The following is a 16,508-nucleotide window of genomic DNA, read 5'->3' on the forward strand; positions in this document are numbered from 1 at the left end:
CAGTTCAATTTCTTGTAGAAAATGATTCAAATAAATTTCCGTCCGTCAAGTTTGGAGTGGTCGTTGTATTCAGTAAATTTCATCAAATAAAACTATGTACACCCTGATAACTTTAACTTTGCTGTTTTGTTTCTTTCAAAGTTTTCATAAATAACTAATTCTTAAAGGTGATCAGTAAATGTGTCCCTAAATTATGGCATGCTCAGAATAGCTGGCAGTTGTTTTAATGTTTTTAGTGAGAGACTTTGATCTTCCAATATAATCCCATGCCCTATTGAGGATTATTAAATTGACGATTAAATATTTTGTCTCATATAAATTTACTATTATAGTGACTGGTAGTGAACTGTGTGATGAAATTTGAGCTTAGGTGACCGTTTTCTGACTTTCTAGCATATTCTAGCATATTTGAGGGCAATATCAACATTTAAATCTCCATCTGGCATTTACCAATGTAGCACTGAACTAAACTTGATTGTGTTCTTTTCTTTTGTTTCTACTTTATTTTAATTTTTCTTTGATCCATTTTAATTTTCTCTTTGTCTCTTCGTTGAAGTTTTCATAAAAAATGTAAACAAATTGTAATATAATGAACAAAATTTTACAATTCTTTAAAACATCTTGGTGTTGGGGCATATAGAACATTAGAAATCGATATAAACTGGAAGCTAGTGAGTGAAGATGATTATCTACATCATTTCTTAATATTCATAATACATACTTTTGACTCTCAACGATCGTCCGTACTTTCGATTCGCCGAATTATATTTCGGCATCAGAGTTCAAAGAGAGAGGCAAAAAAGAAAAGATAAGGAACAAAATACATAAAACAAATATAAACACCACAAAAACGATTGACACCTAGGTAGTGTGGTTGTAAATGACTTCACCATAACCACAGCATGGTACTGCGAGAAACTGTCTTCGACCAATCAGCATTCGGGACGATGACGTCACATCTCATTCGAAATAGATGGCGTAAACAATTACTAAAGCATAGAGTTCCTTGTTCCGATATTTCACTGTCACGTGACCGTCAGTTTTATCGTCGCTCAAGCACCTGCTGACCACGTGGAGCCCTTGTCCCTGGACGTTACCCATGGCAACATGGACGACAAACTTGTGTCGTTTGAAACCCAACGTCTTGATCCGAGACAAAACCGCATCACTCAATTCTGACGTCATCTTAGACAAAGTCACGGGGTCATAGGTCATATCTGTCATCTTGACATCCAAGAGACTTTCGACAGCTTTCTTAACTCTCGATTCCCGGAACTGTATCTCTGTGTCCGGTCCAAGTTTATACGTGTTCTCCATCTTCGGCCATCTCAGGGACATCGGTTCAGGATTTCTTTTCTGCAAGTTCATATCTGGGATTCTTCGATTCCTGTTTGTATCCGTAACATCTTTGCCCGACTGATCCGAGGCCGCGGTAGCGAGATACTTGGAATGGGAAGACACGGGACGGGATCGAGGATCAGTGGTAACCGGCGATCTATCCACGCGTGTAAGAGTGTGGCTTGTTTGTTCCATGGGTTAACCAACTCGGCACAAATATCTAAAAGGGAAAAAATCAAGAACGCAAATAGTCAAGCTCAGCGGGTAGGAACACATACACAAGTTTGAGATTTTTTTGGGGTTTTGATGATAATCGTAACCTATGCATTCATGATGGCGTATATGTGTGTGTGTGAGTGCGTTTGTGAGGCCCAGCTTGTAAACACGATATCTCAAGAAGGGAAGGTCAGACCAAGTTAATAGCTAGTGTCTAGAAGTATCACATTGAGTACTAGAACCCTTTCGTTTTTTGGTGGAGTTCAAAGGTCAACCTTGTGAACACGATATCTCAATACTGGAAGCTTGGGCCGACCTTTAATTTAGTGTGTAGAAGTACCACATTGAGTTAAAGAAGCATATTATTTTTGGTGCAGGTCAAAGGTCAATTAGGGTCATCAGAGGTCAAATCGTGAAACCCTTGTAAACATGTACACCCTCACTATACATTACATCAGATTCATGAAGAAAACTGCTCATGTTACATGATCGAAACCACAATGCATTTTTGCATTTTGGTTATTCAGTTATTAGACTACTTGCGTTTGACCTAATTAATGGTCCAAATATTGACCAGAATTCATCATATTTGACATCTTCCTGGTCTGACATTTAAGATGAGTCTAGCACTTTGATGAATTCGATGAATTAATATCATAATGTTCCTGAATTAACTTCCAGTCGTTATCTATTTTCACGATATTTAACTCCGGCTATAATAACGTCTGTCATTTTTATTAACATTGCAACTTGCATGCTTAGCAGGTTTTCAAAATCTGTCAGAGGTACGATTAATTTACATCTGAATGAGAACCGGATATATGCATCTAACGTTATTGAAGATGAGGTGCTATCAGTCTCCGTTACAACTTGAATAAATATGTATATGGATGCATGAGTAACATAGGCGTAGGAGAGCTGGGGGCTGCAGCCCCCCACCCCCACCCCCCCCCCCCGCAATCAAATATTTTTTTGAAACTTCGGGCACCTACTGAAAGCAAACTAAATTGCAATTTGTTTTTCAAGCGAAATCAGCGAAAAACACATTTTGTACCTGACTTATGCATTTAAGGCTGCAAGCTAAAATGTTGAACAGTAAAATCATTGCTTGCTTGTTTTGGTATCCCGGGTTACACGGGACTCCAAGCTTTAGAATTTGTGTTAAGATCAATTGAGTCATTGCATGCACACATCGTTATTGGCAGATGCGGCCTTTTACTCACCATTCAAGTCCAACAGTGTACTGTAACGGCCCCTTTTTTCAAGTCCTCTGGCTAAGCTTGTATCCTTGTGCACAAAATATACAAGGGGTCCCCTATCTTGTGGAGAACGGTGTAAAAACTTCCGTAATGTTCAAAGTGTTGTTACAAATAGTTCCGTTTGTCAACCGATTGCAAGAGTATCATAAAATACACTCCACGTATTCCTGAATCATTAAAGTCCATTCACTCTGCAACAGGCCTAGTTTTTATTTAGGTCCGTCTATGAACTTGACAACCGACTAAGTATGCACCTGAGACATTCCAAGTAGAAGCAGCAAAATAATCCTTCTAAAACCCTTTTTGTATTTGTGTTTCTTTCTGTGAGGCCGCCTTTTTCTTTCCATTGTGTAATAAGAAAGGTGGAAAGAGTGCAAGTCTCAAGAGGGGTAGTTTAATAGGATTAGAAATTAAGTCAAATTAACTTACTTCTCAGTCTATTGACTCGTATTATGCCTTTTTCCCTTGGTAGTTTTCGAGACCTATGGCCCGCTATTTTGGGACTAAAAAGGGGTTGAAATTGATTGAAGAATGAAGCGAAGTTTCACAATCTCGTGAATAATATAGGCCTACATACGATAAATAGGTAGGCATACAATACAACCAGAGCAGAATAGGCTACCATGCATCTAAAATCGTCGACTGGCATTTCTAAGGGAGTGAGGATGCGTGCGTCTGTGTGTGTGTTTCTTGCAGGACGAGTAATTAAGCAAGTTGCGTTATGATTAAAACCCATACCGTACTATGTGGGTCAGCCAGGGGGGGTAGGAGCCGGGGGCACCCGGGAAAGTGTCCCCCCCCACTTTTCCAAAATAGCAAATGTGCCATACTGGCAAATAAAATGTGCCCCTTTGATGAAGAACTGTCTTTTGGATATCTTAAGCCTTTGTTAAGTTTAATATTTTATTTTAATTAATTATTTTTTATATTCTTAGTCTGTACATGCTATTTTGAAAATGGCATCCCATATCATTTTGTAGCACGGTTAACAATAAATAATCTCAATAAATAGTATTGATAGCATACTAACACATCATATATATTTAAGTGATATGGCCGGTGTGTATCGGTTTATAGCATAACGAGTGGTGGTTGTGGAATGAAAAAGTGCCCCTCTTATGTTGTGCCCCCTCCCCCACATTTTAGAAGCTTCCTACCTCCCTGAGGTCAGCTTAGGGTAAGGTGTTCACTGTGTTCTCCCTAGCAACAGATTCAGGTTAAATGAATGAAAAGCTGCCGATCATGTAATATTATCATTATCCATGATGATGATGGACTAATGGCTTTTGCTTCTTTTGTCCTACAGCAAAAGCCATGAATATGTCCAGTGCATTGTGCCCTGACAATGCTGTGCATAAATTTAACTTTCTCATCTCCATGACTCCCCTATCTCCGTGCCACGCAATATATTCATTAATATGCTATAACGAACGGTTCGTCAATTTTCCGCGAAATGTCAAATTGCTTTCTGAGACAAAAGATAGGCTAAAATGTATATATATTTCTTGTTAGAAATTGTTAAACACACAAACATCTGGAAGGTGAGTGATTCTTCAGTTATTTTGCAAAATGTTTCAAGAATATGCCGGTGATCAAAGCTGACCTATTCAAGAAAAGTGTGAATTTTCTGCACGAGTGAACGAAAAGCCACTCTGGATTATAGATATAAATAAGCTAACTTTTGGAAAAGTTTTTATTTTTTATTATTTCACTGGTAAAAGCCAATAAATCGACATCTTCATGTCAAAAGAGTATCAATGGTGTTTCCACAAATACAAAATAATAAATATATAGGCTTATATACGGTACCTCCCAAAATGAATTTAATGGAGCCTGAATTCAGAGTGCATTGACCTCTACGTAAACATTCCTATTGTATTAAATTTCAAGGAAAAATACAGAACAAGATTTTAAAACAGAGGGAAAATAACGATTTTGAAGAACATGACAGACCACCTACGGTGATCCAAGTCTTGGGTTTATGATCGAGGGGTTTGGTAACAATATATCATCTTTCGGTCAACCATATGTAAATCTTTCGTGATAAATGTTAGTGGGTTCCATGAAAGTGTCACGTTCACTACCACTGGTATATTCCTGTAAATTACCAAGCAGTAAGAACAAATCAATATATATATATACACAATAAAGGCTAACTCCACTACATTCTGTCGAAAATAAAAAGTTCAGTGGCGTGCACATGATATCATAATTTTAGTGGTGTTGGGATGGGTTGGGGGGGGGGTAAGCTAATTTTCTCCTAACTGACTAAGGTAGGGGTATCAGCTATTATAGGAGGGCATGAGGTGGATCCATGATCTTATAAAGGAGGGGTGTTGTCGCAGGGTCGTTGAAGCCAACAACTCCGATATTAGGAGGGGGTATAAGTCTGGTGGTCCTCCCGACTGGAAGTTTAGATGCTTCGACTATAAATATATCTAAAGCAGGGAACTCTCAATTTGACTAGACATATATAATTCAATGTTAGTTTTAAGTCGATCATCCTTCTTGAAAATAAAACTCTGTTGTAATTTGTAGTTGGGTTTATACGCACACCAGTCGGCTGTAAGGAACTCCCAAAAGCTGAATAATAAAAGCTGAAAAAATCTGTCCGTGTTAATAGTGACATAGAAAGACTGTGATGAAAACGTATATATATATATATATATATATATATATAGGGTTAGAATAAACAAACCAACTTCTACTGCAGGGGCCCTCTCTCGCATGGGTCAGAAAAGTCAGGAATGACTGGACATAATCCACCTCTAAGAGCATTCTTTGGAAAAAAATAATAATAATATACACTTTCTGTCCAGGTGGTTCATTGTGTGCCCATAAAAGAAAAGGACCGAAAATATTTAAAATATTCAAGCGTCCTATTTTCGTACCTTGGTACCGTAATTTGTATAACTCTGATTCAAGACTATGTGGATTGTAGTATGAGAAACTTCCAACCTTTAACGACTCTCTATAATAACGGTACTTTCACGCGACTAATATCGCTGTCTCGTCTAGTAGAGTGCACAGGGTTTCAATGGTGAATATTTGTGTGGGGGATTCTAACCCCCCCCACCCCCACCTGATATAGGTAGGGGAATCAACATTGATGGACGGGATAGCAGGCGAATCAAGGATTTATAAAGGAGGTAGGGAGGGGCCGGTTGTCGTCCTGCGATCGCTGACGCCAACTCTTATGTTAAGAGGACTTTGGGGGTCAGCACATGGTTTCAAATGTGAATGGCGTGTGGGAGGGGGGGGGGGTCTTAATATCCAACTCTCGTGTTTAACAGTGGTCTTTCTCAGAGAACAATTACAAGTTTAGACGTTAAATGGTGGATCCTGATGTATATTTTGACTATCAAATAGATATATTATAAGAACTAGACGTAAGGTTGTGCGATACATACTCTTGATGTTTCGTGGGGTTTAAGAAGGGGTGGGTTGGGGTGTACACCCATAGCAGTGGTCTAATTCTTATTCGGCCGAATAAAAAAATCAAACTGAACCATTTCCCCCCGACGGATGAACCCCCTACACCTCCCTATAATAACAGAATATGTGCGTACGCTTAACCTGTTTCCCGAGGCACAGTTTACAGCAGTCGGAGCGTTTAATTGAGGGCGTACTTCAAGAGATTCCATCTCCGACATAGTTTGACAGAGCTGATGGACTCGCTCGCGTATGGTAAATAATATGGAATAGTTCACGCACGCAGCCGCATACAGCATATATATATGAAATGAAATTAGCACTTTTTTGGCAAAGAAAAGAGAGAGGAAAATTTGAGTAATGGAAAGACTAGGTTCACTCACAGTAACCCAAAAAAACTATTCCGTGAATGTATGTGTCGGGGTGTAATAATAACTATATATATATATATATATATATATATATATATATATATATATATATATATATATATATATATATATATATAAATAGGCCTAAATATATATATTTTTCAACTCACTACGAGTTCAATTATATAAAGACTATATATATATATATATATATATATATATATATATATATATATATATATATATATAAATATATATATATATACATATATATATATATGTATACATGACTAGGCGCACAGGCCTTTCATCACTTACTACTTGTGCGCATGCTCAACGGACCGGCTATAAAGTTTGGGCATCAGGAGAACTTCAGAAATATTCTTTGTAATTTCAATCGGTTTTGCGGAGGGTAAACAACTTTTCACCCCGATGACTTTCGCCTCCAACCGCGAAGACCCGCCCTAATAACTCAGCTAGTGTATGGTACGTGATGTTCGGTGTTTTCATTTCGGTTCACACAAAACATATTCTATGTGGTAGGTCTTGAAATTTCTTCCTCGGAGATGAAGAAGAAGAAAAAGAGAAGGGTAGCAGAAAATATTCTCGACTGTGTACATGAAAGTTTATGAACTTTTAAAACCCATTTACCTCTGGGTGTGTAACTGCGGCTCTCGTTCCAAGTATATAGTAATGACCAGCTGGAAAAGTATATAATAATAACAAGCCATCTAGTAAACACAACAAACGGAACATAGCAATTAGGCCTAGTTTAGTTTTTTTATTGAAGGTAACGCTGTTTGTTAGTATTCCTATACAGAACTCGTTCGATCTGGCATGATTTAGTTGGAAAGTGTGAAAGATGATTCTAGCCAGACGTTTAATTTCAAGTGTCGATTTTTTTGGGGGGGGGGGCGGGGGGGGCTTCAAACTAGGTGGTTTGTCTTACTGACTCCTTGAGAGGCATTTGTTATTAGAATTTCGCTCAATTGTACTGTCCTACGCTTAAGTATGCGTGACCCATCCTCAGCCCATTTCCTTACTGCATACAGACACACACCTGGTGCTATTTAGTAAATTTCTACAAGCCCGACAAGCGTAAAAGCTCACTTTAAAGAAGCAAAGGTTGTTGTTTTTTTTTAGTTCGGTCGGACATTTTTTAACAAAAGAAATGAGTAATTCTTAATGTAACATTGCAAATGCCCAAACTAGAACGTCCTTCTGAATATATATTTTTTTACCCAAATCAATGTAATTGACTAAAAAAATAATGAATTTGATTTTTAATATTCAACATTTCTTTTACCGGACACTTTTCATAGAAGGCCTAAATATTATCACACATATATGTAAAAGCAAATTTTCAAATATGGTTACGTTTTGATTCACCATGCACTTGATATAAAACTTGACAAAACAAACTAATGTGTTACTTTGGCTATCGGATTTTACTATGGACTGGTATTGACAAATTGATCAATTCCAACTCAGAAAGCTGCTTTAAGTACCAAAAAAAAAATGAAAAGAAAGAAGGAAAGGTTGATACTGTTATATAGACAACAAAAAAAACCTGCAATCAGTCCAGATTTGCATATCTTCACCACTTTAAAGTTTTGGAAAAAATATACCCCTCACTATTTGAAACGTTTGAAGCTCATCAATGAAATGGACTGGGTGAGTATATCTAACATAGAGCAAATCTGTGTCAGTTTATCAGATGCAGTACAAAACTCGATAACTTCAAAAATCATGTTTTGGTAAATGTTTCAGCAAATTGTACCAAAATGAATTTATATTAACATTTAGGCCTGCAATGAAGAAGTGTAGTTATATACTCGTTTGAACAAAAGCAGTCACAAAATGTTCATATTAAATATCTTGAAAATACATAATAAAATATTAAAACGTTACAAGAACTCAAATTTGACTATTTCTTTGACTATGACATATCAAGACTATATATTCTGCCTATTATTATTATTATTATTATCATTATTGTCATCCCGTAAGATTTTATAAATAAAGAGTCAGGCTCTGCTATGTGGTAGAGAAATTGGTTATAGGACTTAGGTTGTCATTGTTAATGGTAGTTGGGTAACTGGTTAGGTATTCCACGTGGAACAGGGCGGTTCGTGTGGGCTATGTATAGTTAATTGTCTCCGCAGGGAACAACGGTAGGGCCTACTATCACCTTTAAGATTAGTTCACCTGGGCACGTTACGTTCTGTCTAGTAGCTGAGCCTTATGCAATATGTAAATGAAGATTCGTACATCTGGAGATATGAGTCTGTGGCGTCATGTTGGGCTTGCTTAAAGTGGATTGACATAGACATCTTAACCGGGCACTTTCATCTTGTAAATTATGCGCAAGGACGCTTTTAATATCTTTTAAATTTTTTGTTTATCTTGCAAGCACGGTCAGTGTAACCTATATATTTTTTTTTCAAAGTAAAACTGGTTGTGGGCAGAGAAACATATAAATACAAACCATGTTTATGAGTTTGTTTCTCTCTGGGAAATGCCAATGAAATATAGACATTACCCCTTGATGTCCATAACAAATAGCCAATAAAAAGTACGCCCTCACATTCACTGATGTATATATCATATATATATATAGAAGAAGTCAGCATTCTATGTGAATTATAACTAGAGGCCGCTGTTTTGACAGAACCTGACAACATACCAGTTCTGCTCTCTGTACAGATGCATTCCCGTTCACCACTTGCTTAACTCAACTACCCGTCCTTTTTTTACTCTTGTAAAGACCTATTGTACATAAAAATAGAACACAAGTGAATTGAGCTGCTGCTGCATTCCAGACATTGCAAACACGTGTCCAGTTTTACCCATCACCTCTGCTGCAACTCCCTGCAGTGATGCTGAACTGATGAACATAGCAACAGTTTCTTGGGATGCCATTTTTTGTTCTCTCTTCGTGCATCGTAATGTATCCTGTCTGAATAATATATATATATATATATATATGTGAATAAATATATATCACCGGTTCCTCTGAATAGCAAACCACGGCATGCAGGGCGGGTGGGTGAGGGGGGGGGGTGGGGTGGATGCATGGAGCTGAAAGCTTTAAGCCGGCTACTCAATAGTTGAATATGTATAGGGCAGCTATATATATGAATAAACGAACCAAACACAACATGCAGTCCCATATGCCAGTCTGAAATCAACCAAGCCTAACACGTTGTAATTAATTGCCACCCAAATATATGTCACAGCATTCGACCATCAAGACCGTGGAAAGCCCTGGCTTCGTGGGTGTTCTCTTCGTCAGAGGTTGTGAGATCCTCGGATTTACTGTCTGCCCAGGAGAAGGTCAATGTCTTCGTTACGGATAGCATATAGACCAACATCGTGTATAACGCCGTTCTTCTCAGTGATAGGCCATTCTGTCAGTTCAGGGGTTTTAGCGTAACGGGGTAGTTCTACGTGGAATCATTCGCAAATTCTTTCTGTCCACTCTCTATACCACCAGGAAAGTTATTTTGCACCTTGGAATTTTTTCTTTTAATATCGTGCCGACATGAAATATAACTGGCACGTAAATCATTTCTGGGACTTTCTTTTTTCCCCTTCTTCTTCTTATTCTCTACTCTATATATATTTTTTCTTCTTCTTGTGCCTTGCCAAAATGATGTGGAGGCTTGTCATAAACGGAGTCTCATGAAAAGTCGATTAATTCGATTGGAGTCCTGCTGTTTCTTCTCTTGCCGACCAGACCCAATTTAAGTTCTCTTCGAAAATTTTGGGGCCATTTTTGTTGTTGTTGTTGTTGTCGAGAATTTGGAGAAAGGATTTACACTCTTACACACGCGGATTGGACTTCTTCTTTCTTTCTTTTAAGTTGGGATTAAAATATATTACTCTAATCTTGTTTATAGTTACCGTTAGTGTAAATATATTCCGTGTTTTAAGTGATATTTCCCGTGTCAATTGTGAATGTGACCACAGACAGAGTTTTTTCAAGATGCGAAAATCGATCACTCAATCAAAAGAGGAAACATTTAACCGTTCATTACGTCATTGATAAAATGAGTATTATATCGTTCTTTTTGAGGAAAAAATAGTTAAAAATGCTTATAATTGAATTCAGTTGATATTTTTGGGGGGATGTACATTCACTACCAGAACTTCCAGTGTTTGTTCAATTATAACCATGGCGAACTGAGTATTATTTAGAATTACTCGGATTAAACAACTTCACATTTTATGGTGGATTGAGCCGAATAACAGCCCGACATAAGTTACTGAGCAGTAATACGAGGAAGCTCTTGGTCCTTATAAAAATACTTTTTTCAGAGGCCTAATACGTTACCGCAACTGGCCATATCTTCTCGGTTTGATATTATAGTTCTCATCCTGAAGGTGGAAATTGAGCTTGAACCTCGTATGCAGGATTTACAGTGATAGTCTTGTTAAGGATATTTTAACCCGCTCTTATCTAGACATCAAACTGAATTCTCGCCAAGTTTTTCTTTTCCAACTTTCCGTGCGGTAAATCAGAGAGGATACTCGAAAGCTATACTAAGCTGGATTCAATATGCATCTTGAGAATGTATTCAATTGGGGAGGCTTCCATTTTATCAAACAGGTGAGTATAAGTTACAAGTTGTGAGGAAAGTTAAAGGAGTATATATATATACCGGTAGTATATATGCTTACCGTTTAGGCTAAGTACAAGCAGTTTTATTTTATGCTTACGCTGTCGTATATCGACTGCCTTACAGCATGCAGTTTTTAACAGTATGCTGACTGGTGTATCGAATTACAAAACGTTTTCAATATGCTTACTCTCGTATCTAAGTGCGGTGTAGCGTTCACTTATTGTCGTTATAACGTTTAAAGGGCCGTATGAACTTTGCTACACGTTTATACTATGAACTTTGCTACACGGATATACTATGTAAATTAAAGCGGTATTACGATTGCTTATAACGTTGGCAGATTTAACACGTATATTTCAATCTTTTGTAGTAGGTACAACTGTATATATATAAAGCAGGAGATACATAATGCTTAGAGTTAGAACTGTACGTATAGGTTCTAAAAGATCCGTTGAGGACATTCCAAGGAAAGGGTGTTATAAAGAAGCGTGTAGCCTGACGGGAATTCCCCGAATGAAGTCTCGTATCCAATAAATAAAGTGAAACTTACAACTGTCGTACCGATGTTACAAGACAGTAAAACGTATACTGCGCCTCGCGATATGTTGAATCGCAAAGTGTCTCGCATAAAATTAAAATAAATTGCGAAACTTGACGAAACATATATTATATGACGACACATAACCAAAATAATGTGTAATGTACATACATATAGTATATAATATACTTAGTTAACACGAAACGGTATACTAACATGCTAAGGTATGATACTACTACATACTACACGTGGAAGATATAATGTATACATAACGTAGCCTATACATATAGGCCTACATATAAACTTAACACGTAGTGCATAATTTAAACAATATAGTAATGATTATTAACACTATACAAAGGCTATCGTGTTTACTGAATATTAAGTACACAACATGATGTACGTGAATATATAGGCTAAGAGGTTGTGAAGACCTGTCTATGGTTTGTGTTTTCGAAATCTTATAACACTTTTTTTCTAGTAGAATTGTTGTATCAGTTCCATATGTACCGCTATTATATACTACACTCTACTATTTCTGGTGGTGTACTTTATCACTTTGAGTGCTATATTGTACCAGGAGTACCAACTCGACCCTGGTTGTATACTGTAGTATGCGGTTCTGTATACTTTACTACTAGTACTATATTGTACTAAAAGTACTAGGATACTGTAATGTGATCTTAGTACTGTGTACTTTTGAAAAAAAAAGATACCGTCATATTTCGGAAATTATGCATTAGTAAACCGAATCACACTGGGTAATATCTGCTGCATATATAGTACCGCCATTTTGTACAAATACCGTACTATACAAATAGAATGACACCTGCGGTAATTAAACCGTGCAGGTAAACTATTTGCGTGACGTAACACGGCGATGTATTGTCACCGGAACGATACATACTGAAATAATTACCTTCATGTTGTATAAAAATAAATTTTAATAAGAAGCTTGTTTCCTCAAACCTACGTGTAGGTTGCTTCCCCACCCCCACCCCTACCCCACCCCACCCACATCTGTGCCACATTCGTGTGTACAAAAAATACACAAGTTGCAGGATACGAGTATTGCGCCACTTCTTCAATTGTTGGCACCCCCCCCCCGAAGTGTTGGTGCCCCTTCCTACTCAGAATTCCAGGCTACGGGCCGGATGACACCGGACGATAGTATTAGTAGCTGCAATCTTCTGTCATATTGTAGAAGTTCTAAGTTAACAATATCACCGGTATACGATATCTCATGATAACCTCCCGCCGTGTTGCATTATTATTACGATACATACATGATACATAGTGACATCGCGGATAGATATTCTCTGTAATCTACTGACATGTTGAAGGTGACAGTGAAGTTCTTAATTCGCCCGCTCAGTAAACTTCGCACTGTAAAACCCCTCTATTATACTGTGTAGAACTTAGTTCGATTAATCACAATGTTATTGCACCTATATACTTAGAGAAAATTGGTCAAAACGTATCAACTAAACCAGAATAGCTGGTGGGAGGGGGAGGGGTTGAAGTAAAAGAATGAGGTGGAAAATTATAGGGATCAAAAAGTTTGGTCCTGATTCAACAATGGTTTTATAATGTATAGCCTTGCCGTTGGTTGATTTCAACACCAAACTATATATATATTTTTTGCATCTATCCCCCTCTCTCCTATATAGTTTGATGTCAGTTCATGATGCCAGGTAATATATATTACTTCTTCCGGGATGTATGTCACCTAGCTTTTGGATCGTAGTAAATTCATCTTTATGACTACTAAAAGATTTTTTTCATCTCTTTGAATTGATATTCATTTTACGTGCTTATTTAACCGGTTTACGAAGTTGTTTGTAGCGGTACAAAAATGTGACGGGACGGTTACCAAATAGTGTGACACTGTGCAGTATGTGGAGCTATAGCGATCTTGGCTTACAAAATTGATCTGCTCTGAACTTGAAGGAGACACACATTCAACCATCCGTCTGTGGTTTATATGACAGAGAGAGAGGGGGGGGGGATGGAGAGAGGTGGAGAGATGGGTGGAGAGAGAGGTTGACAGGTTTGAAATAGGGGAGGGGGCGGAGGGCGGGGACAGAAGGCAGACCAATATTCAGGGGATTGTCGAAAAATCAGTGGAGGACATGGCCTCTCGTACCCCGCTTAAAAATTGGATGGGGATATTCCACTAGCATGCTGAATATTTTTTTCATTATTGAAAGAGTTATTAAACGGGGTTTCAAATATTTCTATGCAACCACCAGGCGGGTGCGATGAAGAAGAATATGACATAGTAACGTAAACATAGTACATAGCTACGCGTACGTGTTAAAATAAACACCACGGATAGGGGGAGGGGTTGGCATACGAAGTAAACCGGACATTTTTATTCATAATGTACCATTAGAAACATCTTCTTTTTATAATTGAGACCTGAAATAGCGCTTTCCGAAGCATATGCCTATTTAGGCGGGAATCAATTAGGCCTTTAATTAGGTCTACACGCAAGGTTGTGCTACCTTAACTACATTTATATTTTCTTGTAGAGTATACATACAATTTACACCCCCACCCCCTCACCACACCGCCCTGGATCCGCCTTGTGAAAGGGGAGATAAAATGCATTGTGTTCAAAGCATTGAAAGTACTGGGTACGTCACCTCAACCAATTCCGCAGCCCCTCCCCCCACCTCCCCGCCGCCCCTCAGAAGAGACGCCCGTAATGTTTTGTAATTGTATACCACAAGTTCGTCCGTGTTAATGATGTGTTTTTATTGTCTCTGTTCTCAAGATATGCACGTGGAATGTTGAACAAATTATTCGGTGACGTCAAATGTCACAAGGTGGTCGGAAAAAAGCGGTGACGATGGTTTGTTCAAGCTATAAGGCAAAATTATAATGGAATGAGTTGAATGCGTTAAAGAATTGTCGATCCTAATTTCATAATTTATAAGAGTATTAATACCGTTGTGAACAGTAATTGGTGGGTTTATTTTCGGCCTATGCTACTGGTCACATGTATAGAGGGCTCTTGTTACATGTATCTATTATAGAAATTCGCTGAAATCAAACTGCGTTAGGAATCTCTCAATTATATGTAAAGGATGTTAAAAATAACAATGGTATTGTCATACGAGAACTTATGAAGACGATATAAATTCTGGAAACCATTTCGTGTGTCGGTTCTATAACAGAGTCGATAGTCGCGGTGACGTTAGGACGTTTATATTTAGTATACGTATCTCGTAATGCTCACAGAGTTCAAGCGATAAAAGGGTTCGCGTTGACAGGAGGCCTGACGAGGGTGGGGGGGGGGGTCGGGAAGGGCTACAGCTCGGGACCCGGGTCGATAACGAGGCACGGAGAAATACGGGACGAAAAATAACGTGTTCTCATACTCATTATTATTATTATTATCATCATCATCATTGCTATTTTTATTATTATTGTTGTTGTTAATTGTTATAATTATTATTATTGAATACCGTAAACGACTAATATACACAGGGATCATCTAGGGAGCGCGGTTTAGTTTGATCAATGCTAACCTATAATTTGGAAGAAATACTGAATTGTTTTGATAAAATAGTTGACCAAAGAAAATAGGGGCATAAAGAGAGAAAACAGGGCGAGAGGTGGGTGGAGAGAGCTGTTTTTAATAGGTCTTTAGTGCAGGGTTTACACTACCAAAGTTTATGATAAAAATCCAACGAACCGCTTAATCACAAAATCATTCCTCGCTAGACCAAAATGATTCCTTCTCGCTAGGGGTGAAGCAACGGGTGTAAACCACAACACGCACTAAGTACATTGACGTTTTATTCTCTATCCATATTTTTCATGAGAAACATAATATACCGGAAGTCTTTTGACTGAAGATCTGTTATCAGATAACAACAAAAAATAATATTGATGTTCGGTATCTCTGACGTTTTTATTTTGGTGAGAGGATGAACAAAATAATTTAAACTTCCGTTTTTCTTTTGGTTGTGGAAATGTAGCATTTAAAAGTAGGAATTAATTAATATAGTATAACAGTACAATCTTTGCTATAGAAAAGTTGATTATGGTCGGTTGAGACCTACTGCTAGACTTTGGATGGTACAAGCTCTACTAAATACCTTAGACCTTGCAAAGTTGGATTTTCTTTGTAGGCAAAATTCTTCCAGTTCCTCGAAAGCCCTACACCCCGACAGTGAGAGTAATTATTCCTCGTATGTACCTCGTCCCCCAACGGCTCTTCCCACTCTTGCACTTGCCGTTTTATTTTATTTTTGCGGGGTCGTATTTATGGAGGGAGGGGTGATATGTTAAAAGAACAGCTGCAAGTTCTCAACGAAGGAAAGTTGTAGAGGGATCGGAATTCATATAAACAGACTCGAAAGTGTCTAAGTACTCATTCCAAAAGGAAACACAAAAACCCTCTAGCGCCAAACGTCAGGGCACCAACGGGCACCCACGGGCACCCACGGGCATCAACGGGCACCAACGGGCACCAACTGGGAACATCTCACTCCATCTATGTATTCTAAATACAACTTTATCCAAACGGTCTTTTTTATCACATCTTTCCTGTTTCTCTTATCACATCGTGCCTTTTGTGCATGTGATTAAAAGATACTTCGCCCTCTCCCCATGGTTTATATTTGACATTATTGATTAATAATTAATGGGCAGTTTCTAATAACAGTTTTCTTTTAATTTTCCAACAAAAGGTCGTTTGTTTTATAAATAACAACAA

General features: G+C 37.9%; 2 protein-coding genes across 2 annotated transcripts in view; one reads left to right on the forward strand and one right to left on the reverse strand.

Moving 5' to 3' along the window:
• Window positions 1–45: 45 nt before the first annotated feature.
• LOC139974125 (dynein light chain Tctex-type protein 2B-like) lies at window positions 46–3,068 on the reverse strand. Its single transcript, XM_071981063.1, has 2 exons — window positions 2,778–3,068; window positions 46–1,558 (listed from the first exon to the last, which is right to left on the reverse strand). Exon 2 carries the CDS (start codon window positions 1,531–1,533, stop codon window positions 961–963), a length of 573 nt encoding a protein of 190 aa, XP_071837164.1. The 5' UTR covers window positions 1,534–1,558; window positions 2,778–3,068; the 3' UTR covers window positions 46–960.
• Window positions 3,069–9,780: 6,712 nt separating this feature from the next.
• The window catches only part of LOC139974132 (protein patched homolog 1-like), a 100,204-nt gene continuing 93,476 nt past the window's right edge, over window positions 9,781–16,508 (forward strand). The window contains exon 1 of the mRNA XM_071981073.1: window positions 9,781–11,228. Coding sequence (XP_071837174.1) covers window positions 11,178–11,228 — 51 coding nt within the window. The 5' untranslated portion in view covers window positions 9,781–11,177. The remainder of the gene's footprint in view (window positions 11,229–16,508) is intronic.

This window comes from Apostichopus japonicus, chromosome 2, assembly GCF_037975245.1.
Source record: "Apostichopus japonicus isolate 1M-3 chromosome 2, ASM3797524v1, whole genome shotgun sequence".
Classification (NCBI taxonomy): Eukaryota; Metazoa; Echinodermata; class Holothuroidea; order Aspidochirotida; family Stichopodidae; genus Apostichopus; species Apostichopus japonicus.

Bases quoted from the DNA above. Each gene is read 5' to 3' on its own strand.
- LOC139974125 (XM_071981063.1), bottom strand. From the start codon at position 1,533: ATGGAACAAACAAGCCACACTCTTACACGCGTGGATAGATCGCCGGTT.